Consider the following 27878-nt stretch of genomic DNA (forward strand, 5'->3'; position numbering starts at 1 on the left):
TCCTTGCAGTGTTGCAGGGCCTAGATAATGGGAGGAGAGGTATGTTCCCTAATGGAAGGGGGTATGACCACACCTGGTTCCCAAAAAGTATAATTATAATAAGTATTTTTGATGCGTTCCAGATGAGGGCACCATTGTGCACTCCAGCCAGAAGCAGATCAGGAGGTATGATCACTAACACGCCCCCCACCACCCAACCCCACCCTCCCACTGCCACCACTGCACAGATAGTGCAGTCACTGTAGCACAGGTTGGGGATGTAAGAGGAAGCCGACGGGTAAGGGTGGGGGGTTGTGAGTTGCCAACCCCAGCCCCCCATTCACCAGGCCCTTGTAATGTGTACCCTTCCCTCTCTCTGTGCCACTAACCCTAACCCTTCCCACTTAGTGCCTAACATTAACAGCCACCGTCCTCACCCCAGGCTTAACCCTAACCATACCCACTTAGTGCCTAATCCTCTCTTCTTAGTGCCTAACCCTAACATCCCCCCTGCAACCTAACCATCCCCAGTATACTAACTTTCTGGGTGCCGTGAAACCTAATCAGGTCCTGTGTGCATAAGCCAGCCCAAAGCACTTATATACTACCGGTAGCCCCCTGGCTGCGCAGCCTTCACACATCCGCGTGCCCCCCCCCAAAAAAAAACATCCAGACCAGGCCCCCACAACACTAAATCGAAGACCCTGCAGCTCGGAGTCACCAGTCCGTCGCCGCCCCCACCATCCTGCAATGCCCACACCTGCTTCACGGCCTCATTACCATCGTAAGTCGGTCTTGTTTAAGCCTTTTAAGCCCTTTAATCCGCTTTCTCTACCTAACTGCTGACGCTAGAGGGAAAAGTGTTTAAAATATTTCTCTCCAATGCCGGCCTATGAATGGGCAGCGTTCTAAGAGCATCGCCAAATTACCGCTGCATACCCAAGCCCACTCAGAAACGTTTTTTGTTTTGATGGTCACAGACGGACAAAGAAAGTGTCACAAAGCGTTTTAGTGCGGAGTGCTTGTCGAATCTGTGACCTGGTGTATCCGCATTGAAAGCCTTCGGCAATCTGCAACATCTCGTCCCGCGACAAAGGAAACGCAATCAGAAAAAGTGTTATGAAATAGCTGCCTGCTCATTGACTGCGCCTTATCAGTATATTATGCCAGCACAATAGTTTAATAACAGCCATAATGTGTCTTCATTTTTACTGGATAAAGAGGCTCTCTGAAAAGTGCTTGAAACCTTATCTACACAAGAGTCAAGCGTATTGTATTGAGCTCTGATGAAAGCTGACACACATCTGAGTGAAGTGCTTGGTTTCATGTTCCATTGAAAGCCACTGAGTGTGTTTGTTCGGGGAAAAAAAAAAAAGAAGCAGCTCCTACTCTTTGGCAGATAGCGAATTCCTGGCAGAGCCCCTTCACATGGCGCACATGAAAATAAATATTTTGAGTGTTATTACTGTTCGGAATTAATCCCTTTTTACAATTTTAGAGGGGTATTAGCATATCATTTTCGCCTGGATGTTTTTGAACTGATTACTGAGACGGAAGATTAAAAAAAAAACAGATCGCTGCATTATAGTCACGTCCGCGGCAATGGGAAGTTTTCAGACAATTATTACCTGTACTTTAATTGATTAATCAAGGATCGGGTTCACTGGCTGTGCCATCTCCCACGGGTCTTCCTGCAAGAGAACAGGCATATGGGAAATAGTAATTAAATAATGTAGAAAATGATGTGGAAAATACAGTTTATGTAAAGCTAGCAACCCATAGCAATTACTCTAACCTATGGTGGTTATTCAGATACAAACGCCCCCCCTCCCCCCTGGGAGTTTGCGCAGGGGACCGATTGTTTATGACTGCGCATGTGTATAGGTTTTTATGCGCACGTGCAGCCACTGTGTGCGAGCGCGCACAGCTCTCACACACAGAAGTCTGGGCAGGGAGCGTGAGGAGGCGGGCCGGGCAATTAGCATACAGGAACGCCCAGTGTTTCATAGGCGTTCCCATGAGAACGCTGGGCATTCTCAGGCAAATTGCCTGGTGACGTGGTTGCGGGGAGTGGGCAGCTGACATAAGCGGCCCACTCTGTCCTAGCACAGGGCGCCCGCAGGTCTGAGACACCATAGAGGTGTCTCAGATCTGCAAACGCTGAAGAAATCATTCCATGGTCGCTGGCGCTGACCTGTTCTCTGGCGGACTGGCCCGAATCAGGTGCATATGTGGTGCCCCCCCGATTCATGACAAGTACAAGTCATTTATTCCAAGACTGGTAATCGGACTGGGTACCGCGGGGGCGGCAGATCCAGGGAGTTGTGGTCCCATCTCTTCCAAAACAAATTCCGGCAAAGTGGCCCCTGCACCTTCACAGGGAGGTCATTGTCCCCTATAGCAGCGCTGCAATGTTCCCCATGTATTCGCACGATGTACTAATACTACATTTATAATAAACATTTTTTCCTCCATTATGTTTTGCTGCACATAAATACATAACAATGTCATTCCGCTCCTTGTATGTTGCAGGTTCTGCAAATCTTTGGCCCCCTGCTGGAACGGCCAGTGATTCATTCTCTTGTTTCCCCAAATTATGAAAAACTCCTTACAATGTTTGAAATAGAAATCAGCTCTTGCAAGAAAATATATCTCACCCAGAAGAGAACCGTAAGCATGATATGTGTCCTTGATCTGTGTTCCTGACTAAGCAGCAGACCTTCATACTTAGCAGCAGACCTCCATACATAGCAAACATATCAGAAAGAGGGGAACAGTATGAAATCCCGGCAGTCGGAATCCCGATGGTCGAAATAACGGACGCCGGAATCCCGACCGCCGCAATGCCGACAAGGGGGGGGGCCGTGGTTCGCCCCCCTTGCGGGCTCACTGCGCTTGTCACACAGCGGGCGACTCCGAAACACTGCCATCTGCTGGCAGAGAATAAAACTACAGGTGACATTTAATGGGATGCGATTTTTAGAAAAGTTCGGAAATCGCACATTATCGCGTTATCTGAAATCGGGAATTTTAAAAAAAGAATGACTATTTAATAGGATTTGCATTTGCGGGTGAAAAGTGTGATAAGGTGCGATTTTTTAGTCATGAAAATATGTGAATTTTGGTAATGAAATTGTAGAAATTTGTGGACATATGCGATTTTGAAGACATGGTAATGTGTGTTTGTTTGTAGAAAAAAAAAAGGTGTGGGGTCCCCCCTCCTGAGCAGAGCCAGTTCCGGTTCCAAAAACAATCACGGGAAAACCAAATAGGGGTCCCATGGATATTTTAAAACCAGCACCAAGCTCAAGGGCTGGTCCTGGTTCCCAAAATACGGGGGACAAAAATTAGCAGGGGTCCCCACTTCCATGCCCATGCTGACCGGTCAGTGGGTGAATGCTTTGGCCGGGGAGACATATAAAAAGTCTACCCCCAGCTGTGGCATTACCCTGCTGGCTGGTTGGGCCTGGTGCTGGTTCTTGAAAAAAGGGGCCCCCTACTCATTTTAGCCCACTTATTTTGGGAACCAAGACCAGCCCTATTTGGTTTGCCCTGTGATTTTTTGAGGGGGATCCCACGCCATTTTTATTTTTTACTTTTACACATTTTTATGGACAGAACCATGCGCAGATCGCACTGGTCTGTGCATGGGTCTGTCAAACTCGTCTGCCAGTCCCTGGTCTATTTGTGTTGCGATTTTTGGTAATGTTTTCCCAAAATCGCATCCTATTATATTTGCGAGTTGTATACTTTTTAATGGCAAAACATCTGGATATGAATTAAAGTGTGTTGAAAAAATCGACAGGTCAGAATGTGCGATTTTCGCGGCAAAAAGGACGATTTTTACCGCAATTCGCGTCCTATTAAGTTGGCGATTTCGTAAAAACTTGCAAATTCAGTCATTTTTTTTTAGTCGAGATATATCATCCCATTAAATGTCACCCTACAGCTCTCTCTTTACACATGCACAAACACAGAAGGTAGCAGAACAGCTTGGTTAAGCATTAGTTGTTAAGCATTCTATAGGAGGCCATTTTGGGAGAGACATTTTCGATAGAATTACATACGGAATACTCTCTGCAGCAATGGTCATTGTAGCAGGCACTCGGGCTCTAGAGAAAGAGCTTGTCGGGCTCTAGAAATGGCCCTGAATGAAACAAGGGTGATGATCACTTGAGAACCTTAAACATTGTGGCACTGTTTATAATATTAATTCTAATGCATTTTTATCTTGCAGTGTGAAAATGGCAATAACCTGCTGCATAAAAATATGCCTCTTACTTCTGGGAATTTAAAATGGTCTCATGAATTGAGAGAGAGATTGCAGAGGCACAGATTATCGTTCAAGCACGTTAATCACGAGTAAGTTAAATATATACTTGCCTACCCTCCCGGAACGGTCGGGAGGGTCCTGCAAATCAGGTCCCCCTCCCGGCCCCCCCCGGGAAGGTGGACAAGTCTTCCACATTTTCGCCACAGCCCCTGCTCCCCCATTCCCCACAGTATAAAAATTTCACGAGGGGAGGGGGCGGGCTTAAAATGACGCGAACCGCGTCATTTCACTTCATTTTAGCGCTTCCCCCCATGCACGGACCCGCAAATTGATGCGGCTGCCTGTCATGGGGGCGGGTCTTGGTGACGTCAGCCTCACCCCGCCCCCGAAACTTAGCCTCTTCCCACCCCCTTTCACTCCTCTCCGGGCTTCTCCCGGAGAGGAGTTTTAAAAAGTCGGCAGGTACGTACGAGTTAAATACGGACTGATAATGCAGTCACCTGTCTTGTATCTTGGTTGTTTTCTCAAATGCTTCAAAGCGCCTCTCTGCTTTTGATTTTAAAATATGCCATGTACTGCCGGCTTGTGGAGAAAGCGTCGTTTCCCTGCTCTGCTCTCATCCTGCCAGAGCTGCCGTTCTCACTGCTCTTCTCACACAGCATCTGGAGTGTTGTCAGTGCTTTGTTTGCATTCAGGGGTAAATGTGTGACGCTTGGAGAAGTGGTATCTATCCCCATAATGAATGTTGTGTGCAAGGTGATATTGCACCAGCCAATCAGCTCATAACAGTTCATTTACATGTTGGAGCTGATTGGCTGGAGCAATATCACCTTGCACATGACATTCTATATGGGAATAGATATCGCTTCTCTACACATTTTGTTATGTTGTTGGGACGTGATAATTATTTTCCAAATAACATTACAGTCACATGACAGCATTTATTTATTGTTGCTGGGGCAACTAAAAAAGTGGTCAGCTCAGCAGGCAACTTCTTACTGTGCATGGAGGATCCCTCTCTGAAGATAAATACAATGGAGTAGCCTACTATGGGCTAACACATCTTCAGATAGCGTTTGCTGCTTTGCCCTACAGAGCTTTGTTATTCTGACGGTTTAGCAGCCCCAATAGAAACCTATAGGGTCTTCGGAAATGGATGAACCGACGAGCACAGCACCTATTAACCGCTGCTCCCAAAAACATCCGATCCTAACAGTCCCAGTTCTGATCTTCCGGCAGTATGGAATTGGGATTTTAAATCTGAATTTGGGGCTTTTCCATGATTTTAGCAGTTTAATGATTTTTATGGAATTGTATCAATAATTAACATTTTATTTTAAATTAAGTTTAAACTGAACTGAAATCCAAATCCAAAACAATTAAGGTTTGAGGCAGACTTTGCCTAATGAATTAGAAAGAAAATGTGTGTCACCAATGCCATCAGACAGAGGGCTCACACAGGGGAGTGATGCTTTCTGCCTGCGCATGTGCCTAAGCTGGGTGCGAGCGGGGACGGCGGACTGCTAGTTTGCCATCCCGTTCGTACTTAGCAGTGTGGGGGGGAGGGGCTTGGGATGGTGGAGGCGACGGGCTGCCCCCCCCCATTAGTGACTAACCCAAATCTCCCCCACCCTGCAGCCTAACCCTAGGTTACCTATAATGCATAAACCTTTTACACCGCCACCCCACCCCACCCTCCGGCCTATCAGCATACTTATGTTTGGGATACCAGCTGTTAGAATTTTGGCTTCGTTATCGCCACTGATTTCAGAATTCTGGCACCGGCGTTGTGGTTGTCAGTCAGAATTCTAACATCGTTATTTCGACCACTGGCATCCAGGTCATCCGGGTCATAGCCGCATCCTTTGCCAACCTGTGTCTTTTTTATTAGGTGGATTTTGGGGGGGTACGTTTATCAGTTTTATTCCCATAATAATGTGGAATATTGTATCCTAATCTTACAGGGCCCTGCAGACTGATGAAGCTACTAGGATTTTTGAGAAATATGATAAGTTTATGGAACTTTTAGATGCTCATGATCAGGAAACATTTAAGAGCTGGACGGAAGACCTCTGTGATCTCTGTGAAACAAATTTAGGTCAACCAATACTAATGTACGATGAGGATGGCCTATACAAAACCAACTTTACCCCTAAGGTAATTCTGATTTACTTCACATTTTTAGACGTGTAATGGGATGGAACTAGCACAGGAAAACTTAACAAAGTAACAATGTAAATATATTGTGTAGCTGGCAAAACCGTGTGCACTGCTGGTGTGGCACATTTCTGCCCAATCTTGTGACTGCAGGAGGATTGAGTGTAGATGACATTTAGGCAATGCCGTTACTAGACATTTTGGTGCAGTTTGCCAGAAAGGGAATTAGTGACCCCCCCCCCATACAAAATATGGACAGTGCACACATTAGGCATGCATTGGAAATTTAGAGGTGTGGCTTCACGATGAAGGGGCATGGCTACATATTAGTACCAATTCACATAACACCACACAGTAGTGTTCATTATTCACATTACGCCACACAGTAGTGTGCATTATTCACATTACGCCACATAGTTCCACATTCCATTGGAGCTGCACACAGGGCATATCAGTTTTTTTTTTAGAAATTTAGCAGTTCAAAAATCAATATAGCAGTTCAAAATTAATATAAAATTCATTAGACAGTTAACTAATACCGGTATACACACTGGGGGATGGTTTGACAGTACAAGACAAACATACACAAAACATCAATTTTCAAGTTTATTCAGCATCCTGACGAAGCCTTATTGAGGTGAAACTAGTCGATGTATCTGGAACATTTTGGATCCCATTGGACCTGTGCAAGTTACCACGCAGTCCACCTGGGAAGTCTGCCGGCAGACCCTCAGCCATCCTGGTAAGCAACCATCTTTATGGATACAATTTGAACTCTGTGCATAAAAGGACCCAAGGTAAAAACCTACCCTAAAAAGGGAAAACTAATTACCCCTAAAAGGACATTTGCACACATCACTTTAAAAAGGAGATATTGAACCTCGGTGCTTGAAAATTGATGTTTTGTGTATGTTTGTCTTGTACTGTCAAACCATCCCCCAGTGTGTATACTGGTATTAGTTAACTGTCTAATGAATTTTATATTAATTTTGAACTGCTATATTGATTTTTGAACTGCTAAATTTCTAAAAAAAAAATGATATTATTTAAAATACTACAAGTAGTATAGTGTGTTTTTTCGGCATATGTATAGTCTTGCGCAGAGTATAACACATCGCTCCACCCACTGACCCCCTATACAAGGTATTGGTAGTATACCTCTACTCAGCAGCAACTACACATATCGGCTGTAGCGCAGACCTCTACCCCCCTTTTTTTTCCACAGATACAGTGCACATCATACACAGTGCAGGGCATAGTGTGGTTTGGATACAAAGCAGGTTGGATACAGTGGATGTCGGATACAGGGTCTAATTCAGACCTTGTTGCTGGGCTGCAAATTTGCAGCCCAAGCAATTATCGAACGACTGCACATGCGCACGGTACTATGGGGGTTATTCTGATTCACTCGGAAAGGCACAATCACTCTCTAATGGACAAAACCATATGCACTGCAGGTGGGGCTGATGTAACATGTGCAGAGAGTTAGAGTTATCTCTCTCTGCACATGTTACATCAGCCCCACCTGCAGTGCATATGGTTTTGTCCAAAGAGTGATTGTGCCTTTCCGAATGAATCAGAATAACCTGTGCTCATGCCCGAGTCATCTGTGTGATACACCGATACAGTGTGGATTGGATACAGTGTGCCCTTATTCTGGTTCACATACAAAGACATATTCCTTCTCAAATGGACAGAACCATGTGCACTTGCAAGGGGGGGGGGCAGATGTAACATGTGCAGAGAGAGAGTAACATTTGGGTGAGTTTCTGTGCAGGGAAAATACCGATTGCTTTATTTTTACACTGCAATATAGATCTCATGTTAAAGTAAAACTCTACCCAAATCTAAAGGCCCCCATACATCGAGGCGATTTGGTCCGATTTCGGCCAATTGCGACCAATCGGCCCGTTAAATTGGACCAAATCGCCTCTCCCTGACATGCCGTGGGGTCCGATGCGCAGTCCCGTGCGCATCAAACCCGACCGGCCTCGCCGCCATTCCTCCAGGTGGCGACGCGGGCTGGAAGCATGGACTCATGCGATCCATCACAACGGATCGCATGTGTCCCTGCCGCCGGGAAGGTCGCAGGGTATCGGGTGTCCGTACACTGCTGCGAGACATCGCAGGCAGTGTATGGGCACCTTAACTCTCTCTGCACAAATTACATCTGCCCCACCTGCAGTGCACATGGTTTTGTCCATTTGAGAAGGAATATGCCTTTGCGAGTGAGCCAGAATAAGGGCCATAGTATGTGTTGGATACAGTGCAGGTTGGATACAGCCATAATGCACTTACTGCGACATGGGGTGTTGGCAGAGCAGGGTTGCTATCAGTGTCCTCAGAGCGGGGTGTTGGCAGTGCAGGAGAGCTGGTTGTATCGGCAGTACAGGTGTGCTGGTGGTGTTGCTATTTTGTACTAACTTGCAGTAGGAAATATAAATCACTATAACTAAATGCAATAGCATTAGAGCATCACACTAAACATGTGGTCAGTGATGTAGTTGTGTAACTAAAAGAGCAACAGTTGTATTTTAGTCCTATTTTAAAAATCCATGTTTTACATCCTCTTAGTTAGCAGCTGTTCTGCGTGAGGTGAAATATCTCCAGCTCCTGAAAATGTTTAACATCCCTGATGTGGCAAAAGATTTGTATATGAAAAGAAAGACACTTCAAAAGGTACAGTAACAGCCAGGACCATAACTGGGGAGGTGCGGAGTGTGCCACCGCACAGTGCTGCAGGATAGGGGGCGCTGTTGACAGTACATGTCATTAATTAGTTTTAATTACTTTCACTTGTGGCTTACATCCTCTTTGAGGCCCGACATCTCCTGATCTCTGCTGTTCCCTTCCCCTAACCCTTAAGTCATTAATACCTATACAAAATTCGTCTACTTTACTTAAAAGCTCCTTTTTAGCCACACTGTCCTTTATTACATTTCAAGATGCTAACATACCCGGATTCAAAACCATCACCTGTGGTATTGCAGACAGACACTCTACACATTGAGCTATTTGCTCTTGCATAGAAAGCTAGAGATTCTAATTATTTGAAGCTTACCTCTCCTTCGTGAAAATATTACCAGCATTGCAATGGCAGTGATATTTTTTTTTTTTTTTTTTAACAAAGAACAGGTAGCATCACATAGTTAGAAATATCATATTTTTATGCAGAATCAAATAGCTTGATGAGTAGGGTGTTTGACTGGAATGCAATAGGTTATGGGTTTAAATCCACAGGGCACCAAAGAGTATAGTTACAGCTCTAGTAACAGCACACATTGTCATGGTACAGTATCACGAGCACTGAGAACATATTATTGTTCATCCACTTTTGGACTAACAGCAAAGTTTTGATGTATTCGGATCGGGCGTCTTATCCAAAATTTTGCATCTCACTCTCAGCTTTTCCCACTGTAATTCTTGAGCTTTAGGAAAGCACATGGAGGTGCCAGGGTGGTGGATGTGTAATATGTGTAACTAAAATATACTGTGCTTGCTGTTGGGAGTAACCTTGTCATCCTTGTAATAACACTAAGTGGGGGGGGGGGGGTTTGAAAAGCATTGGCAAAAAAAGCTGAAAGCGCCTGCAATTTTGCCGAAAACACATATAGCGATGTGTAATTTGATGATACATGTTTTTTTTTTACAATGCCACCTTAATTGAATAGGCTGAATTTTAAGTGGACATAAAAATCATCAAAAAGTGCAGATTTCTCACGTAGGTGAAAAAAGCACCAATTCAATTACTCCATCTGCAAATATAAACTGATTAAGGTAAGCAAATGTTTCTGACAGAACAGACATGTGAAAAGGTTTCCATAATGGGGTTATTGTGTAAAAGCCCCCATACACTTGTATGATTTCTTCGAGGGGAGGCACGCGATCCCCCATGAATCGCCCTTGGCAGGATTGTATGCGATCTATCTCGTGCAGATCTTTTTGCATGTAATATATCACATACAATCCCAGCAAGTGCGGTCGGAGGCTGTCCTATCTGACAGGTCCTACAAGCAGCAAGGGCACAGGACAGAACGGAGTACATTCAAAACACGTGACTTGCCTAATTCCACCCTATCTCTTGGCCCTACGTGTCAGAATCAGGTGAAATGGGGCAAAATCGCACTAGTGCATAGCCACCTTCACAGTGGTTTCATTTTAGAGAATCTTCTTAACCCTTTGAGTGCCAAGGGAATTTGTCAAAATAGGTGTGAAAATTACCAAGCAAACCTGTTTTTTTTATTAACCCTTTGAATTGCCAATGTCGCTGCGAGAGATCCTCAAAATATCTGTTAAAAATACCAGTGCCGCTCACAGCGACTGTTCTTTATTTGGATTCAATTGACTCGGCCGTATCTGTATTTATTTATACTGAAAGAACAGTCGCTGTGAGCGACGCTGGCGTTTTTTAACGGATATTTTGAGGATCGCTCCCAGCAACGTCGGCACTCAAAGGGTTCATTCAGATAACAAATTGAGATAATGACAAATAAGTACAGGATGTATCAAACATAAAAATGGGATAAAAACCGGCAATTAGTGCAACGTGAAAGACGCAACACGACACTACGAACCGGGTAAAAAGCAGAGTTCTTACCGGTTCCTTGCCGTGTTGCTGTGCAGTGTGAACGGGTTAAACGGGTTGAGCAATCCGTTTTTCGTTCACACTATGGAGGAGGCAGTGCTTGGAGCAGCGCCAACTCTAAGCTCTGCCTCCTCCCCCGGCCCTGATGATGCGCCGACGCTCCGCAGTGCCCCCACATGACGTCAGTAGACTGAAAATATTGCCGGTTCGCAGAGGCAATGTGAACAAACCGCAAATGCAGGGTCGCACCGGGACCCTGCATTTGCAATCTGAAAGTAGCATAAGTGGGAGCTCACTGAAGACAAGGATAGTGCAAGGTTAAAACCTAGGGGTAGGAGTGCCCTGCATGTGTGAGCTTATGGTCTAGCGGAGTGGTAGATTGTACTCTCCTCATAAGAAAATACAGCAGCACCGATCTAAATGCTGGCTAATGGGTCATACACACGTAATGATTGGAAGGACAATGTGGGCATTGCCGATCAATGGGAACAACCAATTGTTCAAATCGTTCCATGCATCGTTAACGATGTGTGTACCCGCCGATCTTTAACGATGGTGTATGATTTTCCCTGCATGCAGGAAGATCATAGACCAAACTTTTGTGAAGTGTATTAAATCGTTTCGTGTGGACTTACACTCGTGAACGATATAGGAACGCTTCCGGCATCGTTCCGTGTGTATGCACCTTTAGAAAGAAATATAAACAGTGGCGTTCACTAGCTCCTTCCACAACTACTATACTGTATTACACAGCACGTTGGTGATGCACCTATTTCAGATTTTTCTGTCTTTAACAGTATATCGGAAACCTGGACCTGATAGCACAATGGCTCAACAGGCTTCAGAAGACCATCTTGCCAGTAGAGAGGGAACTTATTCATGATGAGCTCACACAGATACGTGAGAAGTTGGATCCAGCCCTTACTCAGCTGACGTGGCACATGCCAGATTTGGATGAATACATTAAAGACGCACGAGAACTTATCTACAGTGTGGATAAACGAGTTCAAAAAGCTAAACAGAACGAGGAGATGATGCGGAACGTAATAACCAAACTCAGCGAAACTAATTTTATTGCCAGCAAAAATGGAAGGGACAAAGAGAGAATAGCCAAACATTACATTATTGCTGAAGACGCGGGACAGAAGATTCAAGGACTTCTTCAGGTATAAACTTACACAGGTTCCGGGGGGCACATCCTCTCTATAACATGCGAGGGGATGCGTAACAAAAACACATCCCCTCGCATGTCTCCGCAGCAGGAGAAATCATTCGATGGTCGCCTACCATCAAATGATTTATCCTACATTCACACATAAGAGTCAGTGGTAACCGACTTTTATTTGCAACTGCTGGGGGCGAAGACGGTGTGGGCGGCTGATGTCCTATGACATCAGCTGCCTGCCCCCGGTAGGCATCGGCCCGCCCGCGCATAGACATGGGAAAGCCCAGCATTTTCATAGGACACCCATAAAATGCTGGGCGTCCCCATGGGCAATCTCCGTCCCTGCCGCCATCCACCATTGACCTTCCCTGTTGTTTTCGAAGGGCTCGGTGACTATGCAATTCGCCGAAAGCCATTCAGAACTGCACATGACCATAGTGGCTGCCAGAGGACTGTCCGACAATCGGGATCCCAACAGTCAGTATACTGACATCGGAATCCCGACAGGGGGGATCCCTACTGCCAGGGACTATTCTCCCTTCTGGGGGTCCATGACCCCCCCCCAGGAGGGAGAATAGAACTTGTGGTGAGCGCAGCGATTCACCGAGCCCGCAAGGGGCTTCTTTGCACTCGCCCCACTGTCGGGGCACCATCGGGCAGTTATACCACACCCACCCATTATACACTACGCACAGTCCTACAAACATTGGGCAGGAATGCGAGTCAATCAAAATTACCCCCTATGTGCCAGCCAATCAGCTCCTAACTACTATGTTACAGGCTATGTTTGAAAAATTACAGAAGCTGATTGGTTGGTACTTTATCACTCTTCAAACTTTGCCCAATCTCCCCCTTACGCCTAAGTCCAGGCAAGGGTAAATGCTAGTTTGCAGAGTGGTGTTGTTAGCCTATGAACTTAATAATCTCAGTTTTTTTTTTTTGTAGCACAATCAGCAGTTGTTTCAAGCAGAGCCGCACTGTGATAAATGGAAGTCCTACACGGGGTACATAGACCACATGATTTTAGATGGATTGTTCCAAGCGGTTAAGTGTTCGCTTCAGTACTTGATTGATAACACAGAGCCATCACTTAAAAATCCTCCATTGTTTAAAGTGGAACTCTTTCTTAATGGAAGTGAGATGAACTTTGCGCCTTCCTTGGAACTGAACATCAGCGGCAATTTCTATAACATCATAGAGGGTTTAATTCGGGACACCTTTCGGATTGCATCTTATATACCGCGTGTTGCACCACACCTTGGGAAAGCAACATATCAGGTATTTAATAATTCCTTTCTGTGCAGTATATTCAGGGGTGCCGACAGAAAATGACCAGTTGCCACCCCCAACCGCCAGCCACCTGTCAATCAACTTGTAAATGGCTAGCAAGAAAAAAGAACGCTGGATTTTTTTCTGCTGCTTGGGCTCGTGCATGAGTGCTACAATCTGTGGGCATGCGCAGATGTGCAATAGTCATCCACCTTGGCAATTTGCACCTATCAGTTCTGAATAGCCCCCCCCCCCATTGTCTGGGGAGCCCAGGGTGCATCTATGGATAATGGATGCTATAGGAGAGACATGGGGCATTGCTCCGCATGTTCTGTAGTGCAGACCTGCTGCGAGAGAGCTGCTGTGAGAGAGCTGTGGTGGATTATAGTGTTTGCCGACCTCCCAACTTACAAAGAGATGGAGGAGGGACAGAATGATGCGCGCCGGAGGAGCAACGAAAATTCCAGGGGCGTGGCCTTAATAAAGGGGCGTGGCCTATACTTGCAGTTCTCCCGAGAGGCCACGCCCCCATTTTTCTGCTATTGGGACATGACCCAGAGGCTCTGTGCCGGCCGTGGGAGGGACGCGGGAGGGACGCGGGAATGTCCCCGAAAACCGGGACATTCCCGCGGTAATCGTGACTGTTGGGAAGAACCCTGTATTATGTGATTGAGGCAGTGCGGTGCTCTGCTCTTCAGCATTGACTGGCACATTTGAAATGTTTGTGTGTGTGTGTGTGTGTGTGTGTGTGTGTGTGTGTGTGTGTGTGTGTGTGTGTGTGTGTGTGTGTGTGTGTGTGTGTGGTGGTGGTGGTGGTGGTGGAGTAGGTCGCGAGCTGTAGGCAGGACTATGCTGTATACAGTATGCTGCACAACAAAACGTAGCTTCTGGGCCTCCCCAGCAATATACAGAGGAGAGGTTGCTGATCTAGCATCTAGTGTAGTAAAATTGCAAAAACTGTTCCTCTGTCACCAAACTAATGCTAAAAATACAGCGAGGAGCACGTATGTCTGTAATACAGAAAGAATCTAGTTAGCCTGCCTCTGTTCTCTCTCAATATACCACAATAGGATGACTTGCTATACATTTCACAGGCGTAGGTCAGGAATATTCGTAGTGTACCTATTATATCAGTACATTCAGTATAAATCAGCATCGGGTATTCACCAGTCAGCTCAGTTTAAAGCCGTGAATGCTAATTCATTCAAAGTAGACCATTTCAGCTTAAAGGCCCGCCACTGCCTTCCACCTCAGCTGTGACTGAACACTCCGGCACTCTGCAAATTGAATAGTAGTTGTCTCCCCACCTTTCCTTGTAGAAGCATTTCTACATTTCTTTCTTTATTGGGAAAAATAATCACAGTCTTTCACATACAACTCATTTTTATGTCTTGCATGTAGCTCGATGTTGATGAGATGGAGGAGCTGAAAGAAATGCGTGGCGGAATTATGAGAAGGGTGCACTCGACCATTGTAAATGTGAAAGAGTATCAGAGACACTTTAAAAAGTACAGCTATTTGTGGACGGATGATAAAACAGAATTCATGAAGCAGTTCCTCCAGTACGGCCGCTTCCTCAGCGCCGAAGAGATGGAAATGTATGCAGATTATGAACTGCAGGAATGTTCGCCACAGTTAGAGCACTTCAGGAAACAGGTAAAGCGCTACTGAAACAAAATGACTCAATTTGAATTGTCAGCCAGTGGAAAATATTGTGGCTCCGGTCGGATATACACCGGTAACCGCCGCCCTGAAGCTGAACATCAGCTCTCTGTTTTAACTGGAAAACCATCATATACCAAAATGTAGATAACCCCTGTTCTTCTGAGTAATTGATATTAAATGAAGAAGAACGTAGTGCAATATATTCGGATTGATGTTGTAGAAGGAATTCTAACCTCTGTTCCATGACAACTGTTTGCTATCATTTAGCATCCCCGTAATGTGGATATTTGTAGGATTATACTGTATAGGGAGCTAGAGAGTTTACTTAAAATACACTAGTAGCCTTCCATTCGGGTCTAGTGTGATAGGCTGAGATTTGGGGGCATCAGTTTGCCTTTTAAGTGATTGCCCCTTTAAAAAAATGCTCAGTTCGGCCAACATCCCTACACTGCAATACATCCGGACCATAGGGCCTAATTCAGCCCTGATTGCAGGGCAAATTTGTTCTCAAAATGGGAAAACCCATGCTGTACTGCAGGTGGGGCAGATGTAACATGTGCAGAGAGAGTTAGATTTGGGTGTGGGGGGGGGGGGTGTTAAAACTGAAATCTAAATTGCAGTGTAAAAATAAAGCAGCCAGTATTTACCCTGCACAGAAACAAAATAACTCACCCAAATCTAACTCTCTCTGCACAGGTTACATCTGTCTCACCTGCAGTGCAACATGGGGGCACTGCATGGGGGCAACATCGTTGCCTGGTCAACGATGATAGGGGTCTGCGAATGCGCATAGTCACTCTTGCCCATGGGCAAACCCCGGAGCGAATGCCTTCGGTGAGTTTTTCACTCGCCCGGGCGTTCGCAAAATGATTGGTAGCCAGGGGCTGGTCGCTGGCGTCCGCCCAGCGTTTCATGGGTGTGCCCATGCAAACGGCACATGTGCCCATAGAAATGCAGGGCATACTCCTGCGAATGCAAGCGTGACCATGTCTGCTCGAAGTGGGCGGATGACGTCACATGACCGTTTTTTTTGTTGCCTGTAGCATCCATAAAGGGCTTTGTACTGTGGTGATTTCAGCCTCTATTTGGCATTGATTCAGTCTAGGATACCACTTAGATCATCCCTGTATGGATCTGGAGCGGAACCCGATTTGAAAGCCTGAAGGTGGCCTTTTTCCTACTTTAAGTATGATTAGGGAACTGCTGTAGCAATAACGTGGTGGTAAAAGGAAGGTTTGAGTCCAGTGAGCGCAGATGAAATATGTCCAAGGTGTGATGAGGGTGAGATGGCTGCACATAGCTTATAGCGGTAGAGTCTACCATTGGTTACCAGAACCGGTTTCTATGTAGTAAAACTCATAAATCTCATTTAGACATTCAAATTTAAAATATTTTGGGGGAGGCAAGTGCCAATTTAAATGAGAAAGTAAGAGCTCTGGATAGTAGATGGATTTATATTACTAACTGTTGACCTGTCATTTGTTTACAGATCAATGTCTATGAGTCGCTTTACCATGAAGTTGGGGAGTTTGAAAACGAAAGGACGTTTAACGGCTGGCTCCTCGTCGATGTGAAACCTTTCAAAGTCTCTCTGATGAATGCTATCAAGAGATGGAGTCTTATGTTTAAAGATCATTTAGTAAACCAGGTTACATGCAGGTAACTTACATGTGGATGACTTTGTCTAGTTCCAGATGATCATAGAAAATCTTAGTGTATTTTATTACTTTTTACATTTCTTTTTACTAACAATATAATTTGAAAAACAAATTATAAATAATGTAATGCATAGCAGTTAACATTTCCAGCAGTAGTGCACAGTGACATCACTATATGGTTGCCACCATATGAGGTGGTGACACCAAAATAGCAGTGCAGTGGTGTTGAATGATGTGCACATGTGTGCAGGAAGTGGTTGTGGGCTAAGCAAGTCCCCACCGGGATGAGGATGGAGGTATGACATCTGGTCACGCAATCATACAATAGGGGATGTGGCCAAGCAGACACACACCCATGCCCTCTTCCATTCAGGCACCACCAACCCTAGTGATGCAGTAAATTGTCATGACAAATAGCTGATCATTCACCACTGACATCAACATGGACATTTGTTCATGGACCTCAGCAATGACTTCCTCCTGATGAGGACCTCATGTACGCAGTGTTATAGGATTTTAGGTTTGCAAAAAATAGGTACATTAAAAAATAAGCCACTTTGATTTGTTTGCCCGTCTTTGAATTTGAGATCACCTAAGATCAAAAGTGCTCTTGTTTATTAGTTCTGCTTTACTATATTTTTACATGTTTGTCCTGAAAAATATATTAAATACTTGCCAATTATTAAATATCCTATGTTTGCTTAAAAAAGGTAATTGCTTATCTTTTAGTGTTAATGAACTTGCTGGATTTATTCGACATACGGAGAAAGGCCTAACCAGGAAAGGTAAGGGCGAAGATTGTGATGTCCTGATGGAAACTATGGGTCATTTGATGGCAATACGGGATAGGTCATCCACAGAAGAACACTTCAGATACCTTAAATCTACTGCTGAGCTACTCCGCACCTACGGACAGCAACTGCCTGAATATATCTACACCCAAATTGAAGTAAGAAACAAGTATTGATTATTTTCTTTGTGTAAGGTGATTCAGTAATAAGCGTAGAACTGATAAGCAAGGAACGATTCACGTGAAGAAAGGTGGTTCTGCACTAGATCCATGGGAATGGGTTTAGCATTATGAGGAAGACCAACAATAATTGGGTTATGTATCTAAATTGGGACAAAGAGACAATGGGGTGTATTCAATGCCTATGGCGATCTGTGACGGTGAGCAACGCCAATAGCTCATCGTCACAGCTTGCGGGTCAGTATTCAACTGACCCCCCCCCTGCACTCGCCGCTTCCACCTTGTTAGGTTATTCCAACGAGGTGGAAGTGGCGACTGCGGCCGTCAAAATGGCAAGGGTTGCCACTATATGAAGAGGGCTCACTGCATTTTCTTTGAACCTTGCCATTCGGGGGAATTCTCGCCATCCTCTGATGGCAAGGATTCCCCCAGAACATAGAATAGGTTGAGCGGCTGGTGAGGTGGTTAGATGGGAGGATGGCTTGTTTTCGGCGATCCAGAAACCGGCTACTGTAGGAAATAAATTATTATTTCTCCAGTCGTTATTTTAACATGCAAACCCTCCCCTGTAAAATGCCCTACGGCTTTTGGCACCAATCCCATACTTCCGAAGTTCTATCATACATCGTCTTGGAGCCAGTCCCATCGGCAATGTCAGCAACAGACCTAAAAATACTTTACAAATGTTTACAATTGTGTATCTTATTGGTAAAACACTTTAAGGGTTGAGCACTAGTCCTTAATGATTGTCATTTACCACTAGCATACGGCACTATTCTGACCTTCAAATGAAAAATAAATAACAGAATAAGCGCCTACAAAAGGAAAGTTAGACCATTCTCAGCTCTTGCTGTATTATTTTTAAATCTTTCCATTGCCATCCCACATCCTTTGATTACGTTAGAACCAGTTATAGGACTACAAGAAAGCACTTTAAATTCTTGGCACAAACCTTTTTAAATATCACTGAAAGAAATTAGATTACTGTTATTTCATTCTGAACATTCTGAACAGTACTATAACAATAGTCTTTGAATGTTTTCTACTTTGTTGGAGTTACTAACATTTAAAATAATTGAGCATTGGATTCAATTGAACCACTTTCCCCCTTCTGTAAAAAAACAAAACAGAAAAAAACGCTTTTTTTTTTTACATTGATGAATTGAGCTCAAAACCCTGTAATTTCAATAAATGTGAAGCCATTATCGCTCGATAACATCAAGTGAATTGAAATCTAAAAGTTTTTCAGCAACCTAGACGCAAGAGAATTTTTTTTTTATAGTTGAAAGAGAAAGCTAATGAGCATTATTAATATGAAATATTTCAAAATGGCCAACTTTTAAGGCAGTGCCGTACATTGTGGGAGTATATAGAACAAACAATATACAGTAAATAACATAGACTGAAAAACTGTATTGAAGTCCCTGTTACAACAATAAGTCTTCAATCTAAATAATAATAGAATTGGTCTGGTTCTATCTTAAAATCAGATCCCAAGGATTAGTGGACACATATTATGTATGGAGTCGGAACAGAAGAGTAATACTAAAACAGATAAAGCTTAGTTGCTTAAGGTTAAATACAGATTTATAAACTCTCTTGTACAGTGCTATGCAGCCCACGTGCCTTCTAATTAAAAGAGAATATAAAAAATCTGAATAATAATCAGATTAATAGTGAATAAATAATTATTATAATAATGGTAGTAATATAAAAATAATAATAATAATAAAATAGTAGTAAAAATTATAATAATAACATGCATTTTTCTGTATTGTAACTGTATGAAACCTGATTAATAATTAGTTATAACAGTAATCACAGTGTATATGTTTTTAATTGCGTTTTCTACATGTTTAGGTGAATTCTAAACGCGTGACTAATAATTATATGTATAGTATTTAAATATAAGTACATATCCATAGAGATGTTGGAAGCAGGGATGGTGTAATGGTTAGCATTATTGCCTCTCAGCGCTGAGGTCATGGGTTCGATTCCCACCATGGCCCTAACTGTGCGGAGTTTGTATATTCTCCCTGTACTTGGGTACATGTATCGGTTTCCTCTGGGTACTCCGGTTTCCTCAAACAATCCAAAAATATTCTGGTAGGTTTGGCTTCCGACAAAAACTAACCCAAGAGTGAATGTGTGTGCTTGTACATGTGGTAGGGAATATATATATTGTAAGCTCCACTGGGGCAGGAACTGATGTGAATGTTCAAATATTCTATGTATGCGCTGCGGAATATGTGTGCGTTACAGTATATAAATAACTGATAATGAATAATACATAAATAATAGTGAAACCCAACAACTGTTCTTCATTAATGCTGAAAAACATCTAACTTCCCAACCCGGGGGCTGCCTCTGAACAGTTGGATCTTGTCCAAACAAGCCACATTTGTAGGTGAATAAATCAATCCGATGACTCGGCTATGATGTCACACAACAGGATTGGCCTATGGGTGTCCAGGAAAAAAGCTGATAAAACGTAACTACGACCTACAAAATATTTGATTGTTTAAAGCAGGAATCACAAACAGAGCAATAGTGCAAAAACAAAGAATAAATATTTTGGAAGGCAACTAAAGGCCCATACACACTGGGCGATTTTGAGCTGAAAGCCGCTCAAACTTGGTGTTTTGAGCGGCTTTCAGCTCAAAGCCGCCCAGTGTGTGTGTATGGCCCGGCGATGAGCGGTGAGCAGTGATGCGCTTTTCCGCATCATCACCAGGAAAGCCGCTCCTCTACTTGTATTACCAGCAGATGAGCAGCTTTGTGGACAGCTTTGCATAGCGCTGTGCTATGCAAAGCCGTCCGCCCCTTGCTGACAGTGCCGGGCAAGGGGAAAGCCGCTCAGTGTGTATGCACTGAGCAGCTCCCCCCTCCAGCGATGACAGTGGTCATCGCTGTCCATACACGCTGGGCTTAGTCGCCCAATGTGTATGGACCTTTAGTGTTAAACATATGAACTAAAACTACAGTATGTTACAAAGAAATGTTATACGTTTGTATCCGAGGAGTCTTTGAAGGGTTAATGGTACTGAGATGATGATAAAGTATCCTACTTTTATAGATGTTACACATTTACCTGCAGGTGATAAAAAATACTGTGCGAATGTAGTTGTTAACATTTTTGAAAATAGTCGCAAAATAGTCGCAATCAGTGATGCGATTAACATTACAGGCAATTTAAAAAGCAACTCTGAAAATGCCATACTGAAAATGCCAAGTCAACTAGTCATTATTCCTAACCACAATAAGTGCTGGGGATATTTAGAAAATGTGCTCAGCTTCTAAACCTGTTGTTGCTGAATAGTACGAGCTGGTAATAGCCAAGCTGCACATGTTTGCACTTAGCTTTTCCTGTGCCTTAATAAATACACGTGATAAATATGATGCAGTAAGCATTTCACTATACGATCTACGGCCAGAAACTAGAACGCCACAACTATCCAAATGAGCCAAAGATATTTGTATCCATTTTTGTCTGCCCTGTCCAGGTGTGTATGTCTACTCTGTGTATATGTGCACAGTCCAAGTGTCCACATGTAACAGTATGTATACCCTGTCCAAGTGTGTACAGTATGTCTGCCCTTTCCAAGTGTGTACAGTATGTATGCCCTGTCAAAGTGTGTATGTCTACTCTGTCATGATGTGTATAATGTGCTCAGTCCAAGTGTGTACAGTATGTCTGCCCTGCCCACATGTAACAGTATGCATCTCCTGTCCAAGTGTGTATGCCTGCTCTGTCCAAGTGTGTACAGTATGTCTGCCCTTTCCAAGTGTGAACAGTATGTATGCCATGTCCAAGTGTGTATGTCTACTCTGTCCACATGTATAAATGTGCTCAGTTCAAGTGTATACAGTATGTCTGCCCTGTCCACATGTAACAGTATGTGTACCCTGTCCAAATGTGTAAAGTATGTATGCCCTGTCCATGTCTGTATGTCTGCCCTGTCCAATTGCCAGAGTGTCCGAGTTTATTATTTCTGACATTAAATTAAGTAAATTTAAAGAACAATGTACATGTTGAAGATGCATTTGTCTTATATACAGTTAAACACTTTCTCTGAAGAGACAACAGTGTTTTCTTCTATCATCTTAGTAACAATAAATATATACTTGCCTAATCTCACGGAATATTTCTATATCGAAACCTTGTGGCTACACTCCAGGACATGTACAAAAGAGACTACCCAATTCTGATTGAGGGTTACTCAGAGGTCTGACACTTCGGCTTGTTGATCTAATGCTGCATCTCTATCCATCTCATAATCAGGATCTGTATGAGAAGCTACAGTAGCGCACACTTTGGACTCTACGGACATTTACATTCTGTGAAGCGCAATATAATATTGGAAACAAACAGGATCAAATGGTCATTACCCACAGCGATCCCTGAGACTTGTAAGCTTTGATATACACTGTATTTAAAAAAATAACCAAATAATTTTTCTCATAGTGCACACAGTGGCCCTTACTCTGGTTGACTCAGTAAGCTGCGAAGCACGCCGTACCCCCAGTGCGGAGAATTTGTCACGAAGACAAATCCCCTTGCATGTCCCGCTGGCGGTCACCGACCATTGAATGAATTCTTCAGGCCACGCAAATATAAGTCAGTGGAGACTGATTTACATTAGTGTGGGCCTGGCCGAAGACAAGGCGGGTGGCTGACGTCATGTGATGTCAGCCGTCAGCCAACGGCACACCGCGTCATGCCGCATTAGCATGGAAACGGCAAGTGTTTGCATGGGAACGCCCATGAAACGCTGGCCGTTCCCACGCCCCCTAGCTGTCACCACCCCCGTCCGCCCACCTCCGCCTCCTTCCCACCCCCCACTGTGCTAGCGTCACTCCAACAGTGCAGGTCAGCGAGGGCCTGCACCATCGGTCCTCTGTGCGAACGTGCGGGGGACCGAATAGACTGGAATGAGGGCCAATGCATCAGCTATACCTGCAAATAAAAAATGAAACACTGCAATATACAGTTAAAATATAAACGACTGAACTTATTCATATTCTTACGCTCGGTATGATCCAAAGTCCATTTATTTGAAATATCCTTCTCTTTTCAATCACATACTCATCTCACACGTTCTGTTGTAAGCAGAAGACAATACATTCTGCACTCTCGTCGATTGCAAAAAAAACATGATGACAAATTTCAGACGCTACAGTAACCAGCTAAGCGTAAAAAAAGCAACAGAAAAATCCATGCAAGCATTAAAATTCCCCTCGCCTTAATATCCCAGTCCATGGGTACAGACACCATCTAGCCCGGAGAGGAGAAGAATACCTCGTTAGGAGCCGAGGTTATTTTACTAATTATATCAAATTGCTTTAAATTGTATGGGCTCAATTTTTCTACTGAGTTAAGCCTTGTGTAAAGCTCTTATTTTTTGGGGGGGAGAAAATGAGGATAGCTTTTGATGTTTAATTTCTTGGTAAATGCATAGACCTATGCTGTGCGGCTAACGTAGCCACTGACCATTGAAACTGATTACTTGCTTTTGAATTCAGATCGCCCTCATACCGGCTAAATGCTTCCCCTGTCAACATGTTTCAGTATGGTAATATCCTTTCAAAACCTGAATTTTCAAGATTGTGCTTCCCTGCCTTCCCCGTGCACCATTCCGGAGTCTCATTTATATGCACCTTCATCTGTTCCCAGATGCTAAATTCAAATAAAAAATAAGGGGGCCCTAAAGTTCAGCTTGTCTTACAGTATTTATTTGGATAATACATTTATAATAGCAAATTTAATACAGGGTAATACAGGGGAACATAGAAAAGTAATAAAATATGTTTTTTTTTTACACCTTGGGTTATTTAATAATGAGGGTATATCTAAGCAACACAGATTTAGTTAAGATGTCCCAGTGTTATAACAATTTGTATAGGTTTGTGCTCAGATGAGTTAGACAGACCAGATATTAACAGAAACCGGCCGCTGTCTATACCGATTCGATATTGACGAACGCCGGGACCCGGCGGGTTGCTGGCATTGGCCAGGAGGAAGGGAGGAATGGCGGTAGGACGGTGCATGGGGAGGGGGGCTGCTATATGTAGTAGCATGGCACTGCATTTGTTCTATCAGATCGTGAAGCAGAATTAGACTTGCCCGCCAAGTCTACCACCTATAAGTGGTATAAGTGGGGACATTGATAGCAGGAGCTGCAGACTGTCCACAATAGTTGGTACGACTACATACATAAAGGCAGGCATATACTTGTGTTAGCATGTGGTAGCTATCCTGGCTGTCATGGCCGGCCACACTTTATATCCATACATCTTGGTATTTTCTCTGCTGTATTACAGCCCTTCCATCAGACAACGTCATTGTTTCGTACATCATTTATTGTGGCATAATAGATAAGAAAATAAGTAGTACTGCCAGTGGCATCACTAGGGGCATGCCCTAGTGGTGATACAAAAGTGACAACGCCTCCTCATTGACAGGAGCCAAGTACTTCTCTTTAACATTATGTGCAGCACTTGGCTTCTGTCACAGTGCAGGAGCCGGCACTGCAGACCAGACAGTCTCTGAGGTGAGCCTGCATCTCCAGGACCCCGGAAGTGATAAAAATGGAGGCTCCAGACAATACCTCTATCTGCCAGGCCACACACCCCTGGCGGCATACTATATACCCTCCCACATCGGGTATCAAATGAAGCATGGATACCACCATGTACTGCTACTGTAAAACGCCAATGGCTAATAGTTAATTTGGCTAGTCACGAGTACGTGACCTTTGACCTGCTGGTTTGATCAATACCACTATCTAAGCTATTGCTTATCTGTAACAGGATCACCACAAAATGTCTTCGTTGTTGCTCCATTTGGTACTTAAGCTGTGTTGCACCCATATTTAACATCTTCTGAATGTATTGTCAGTGCTTTTTTGCCATGACAAATATTATTGGTACTCACCTAAAGATAGAAGTTGATATAAGGTCTCTAGCTTCTATTCGGGATGCAGTTGAAATCCCGCCGGTCGGAATCCCAGCCGTCAAAATCCCGACCGCCGAAATCCCAAAACTTTGTCCCTCTATGGGTGTCCACGACACCCATAGAGGGAGAATAAATTAGTGTTCCGAGGGTATCGATGCACCGGGACCGCTGCATGGCGAGCGCAGAGAGGCCGCAAGGGGGGGCGATCCACATCCCCCCTTGTCGGGATTTTGGCGGTCGGGATTCCCACGGCGGGATTTTGACCGCCAGGATTTCGTACCAATCCCTTCTATTCTATAATCAGAGAAACTGATTTCTCCCTGTTTCAAAAAATGGTTCTATGTGTGGGATGTAATGCGTTGTGAGTCTGGCGGCCTTGTAAATTAACTTCAGAGTTCAGCCAGCATCCCGCACAGCTGTCGGACTTGCAACCCGTTGCATCCAGTCCAATGAATGAATAATTATAAGAATAAACTAGTTAAAAGGCCTTCAAAATGACAGCTTCTGCAATGCACTTTGAGCTGTGACAGTTTTTAGCCCACAAACTCTCCACCCCACCCATAGTCCCTATCTGCTCCTATCTCCAATCTCTGTGTTCACAGCACCTTCTCTCCATATCCAGCAAGTTTGAAAAAGGTCAGTGTCCCTGCAAAATTTGCTTTTACTTTCTGTTATGACATCTTTCAGCACACAAAAGAGTAATTTGGTCCTTTGAGTGGCCTCTAGTGGTCATAAAGGTGCTGTCAATGCATGTCATTAATAGGCTTACCATAATATCCCCCTAATCCAGTACACCTATGATTTGCACAGGTTCTGTGGCTGATTAAAACCAGGTGAAATGCAGGCTTGAATTTAGCCAGCCACAGAACCTGTTTAAATCATAGGTGTCCTGGATTAGGGGGATATTATGGAAAGCCTTTCATTGAATGCCATTAGACATAAAGCCCTGGTTATGATTCTATGCCCATCTGCAAAACACACTCCTTTTATCCCGGGCCTCAAGGTTTAGAGAGACTTTGAGACTCAGAGATTCAGGCAGGCAGTGGGGTTAAGCTGGGGAAATGCACTACTGGGTATTTACTCCCATGAGGCTGTACTGGAGGGTCAGAGGAGCATGTGCAGAGCTCTGATTGGAGGAGCCCATCACATGCTCCTCTGACCCATGGAGATAAACAGTTGCAGCCTCGTAGGAGTGACACACTGAGGCTGCGACTGATGCTGAGGCTTCTGCTGTGACTAGACTGTGGGGGCATCACATCATGAATGCGGGGGGTGGTTGCTTCAGTGTGGCATATTGTGTGGGCATTACAGTGTGGCATTATTGTTTTGGACTAGTGCGGCATAGTGGGTGGGCACCACAGTGTGGGTACCTCAGTGTGGTATAATGTGTAGGTACTGCAGTGTGGTATATTGTGTACACTCTGTGGTGTGGTATAATGTGTTTGGACTGCAGTACGGTATAATGTATGGGTACTACATTGTAAAAATAATGTGTAGACACTGCAGTGTGGTATAATATGTGATAGCACATCTTTCTTAGGTTCAATTTCCAAAAAGGGGATTTGGGATTCAGGGGGAGGAGGGAACCAGAGGTAAAAGTGTACCAGGCCCCAAGATATCTCTTGTCGGCCTTGACCACAACTCCTGTTGCATGTACTCCTTCAAATATATTTACTAAAGTACTGTTTGCTGTGCGCAACATTTCCACTTATTAAAACCCACCCCCAGATGGGTAAAAACTCCCTGGTGTCTGCTGCATTAAGGAAGCACACTACCCCGGGCAGCTTTATCTCCAATTTGCACTCAAAGCCTGATTCAGCTTGAGATGTAGTTATGCGAGGTCCCTCCCAGCGATGTGTTTTGCAATCGCATTACAAACATGCAAGCGAAACGCTCACATACCAAGAGTAGACCCCTGGCTGCGCAGCCAGATGGAGGGCCGCCATTTCCAATTTTCCTCTTGGTGACTGGGATGAACTTATGCCTTACTTGCCTACCCTCTGGGGAAGCTGCAGTATCCCCACAGCCCCGGAAGTGTAGGCAGCTCTTCTACATCCTGCCCACTTTATAGCAAAGCGGACAGAATTGTGTGTTAATCAATGACAATGGGTCCGAGGTAAGGCGGCGAAGGATTGCTTTATTTACCCTTGCCTCTTCACAGCACTGCTGCAAATCATGGTATTTCCAGATGTTTACCGTTGGAGCTCAAATTCAGACCCTAAACTAAGTTTTGTAAAATTCTTCAGCTGGTTTCTCCAATATCCTGTGATAGCCTTCTCTGACTGTGCGGATATGTCCAAAATGTGGTCATGTACCAACACTGCACAAAAGTGGCACAAAGGTAGGTTTGTGTAAGGGTGCACTAACAAGCAAGTGCTACCATTGTTCATATAGGTATAGTATAGTATAGTATAGTATAGTATAGTATAGATGCTGTTGAATTACTACAGCTCACATTTAGAAGCAGGTATTACTGTAGGCCAAAATTAGTAACAACAGATCAGAACTGTAATTAACATAGGAGATGTACTTATAAAACCATTGTTTTTTCAAGACATTTTTCTTTCCAGGGTCACGGTGCGTTACAAATAAACTGTTCTGTTCTCATTATTGATTTGAAGCTTAGAATGCATAGAGGTAAACTATATCTGCTCCATTATATTTGTAGGAATTGCCAGAGAGGTGGAAAAACCTGAAGAAGATTGCATTTATAGTAAAGCATGAAGTGTCTCCTCTGCAGGCAAATGAAGTATCTGTTATCAGGAGGAAATGTGTCCTCTTTGAGGTGAGATCGGTTCTGTGCTCTGAAGCAAATGATTTTTCTCTTTTTGTCCCGATAACAGGCTGGAGCTAAGCTTCACTGAACTGAGAAATTGTAAACTCTTAGAAAAAAGGGTGTCTAAAGATAACAATTCAATGTTTCTTGGTAATGCACTCTGGATGGATCTGATAATTTGCAGCCCACTTCAGTAAAATGTTAGTGAGGCCCGCGTGTCTTTTATTTTCAATTATGTCTAATCTCTTTCCAATTCAAACACTGTAAAACTCTCGTCAGATCAAAATATAGATTTAAAATGTTTTTTTATTCGGCATGTGAGCATTACCGGCGAGATCTGCGTGATTTTAAATATAATTTCAAATATTTTTTTTTTTTAACTGCGTCAAGAGAAAAAAATAATTTAGAAGCTGCAATATATATAAT

General features: G+C 43.9%; 1 protein-coding gene across 1 annotated transcript; it reads left to right on the forward strand.

Annotated features, from left to right (window-relative positions):
* Nucleotides 1-6364: 6364 nt before the first annotated feature.
* Nucleotides 6365-27540, forward strand: LOC146021327 (dynein beta chain, ciliary-like). The gene is made up of 8 exons (XM_083155120.1): nucleotides 6365-6409; nucleotides 11792-12160; nucleotides 13105-13437; nucleotides 14830-15084; nucleotides 16583-16752; nucleotides 17481-17700; nucleotides 27345-27461; nucleotides 27520-27540. The coding sequence occupies exons 1-8, from the start codon at nucleotides 6365-6367 to the stop codon at nucleotides 27538-27540; spliced, it is 1530 nt and encodes a 509-aa protein (XP_083011246.1).
* Nucleotides 27541-27878: the final 338 nt, after the last annotated feature.

The sequence above is a fragment of the Crinia signifera genome, chromosome 7 (assembly GCF_055691185.1).
Source record: "Crinia signifera chromosome 7, ASM5569118v1, whole genome shotgun sequence".
Lineage (NCBI taxonomy): Eukaryota > Metazoa > Chordata > Amphibia > Anura > Myobatrachidae > Crinia > Crinia signifera.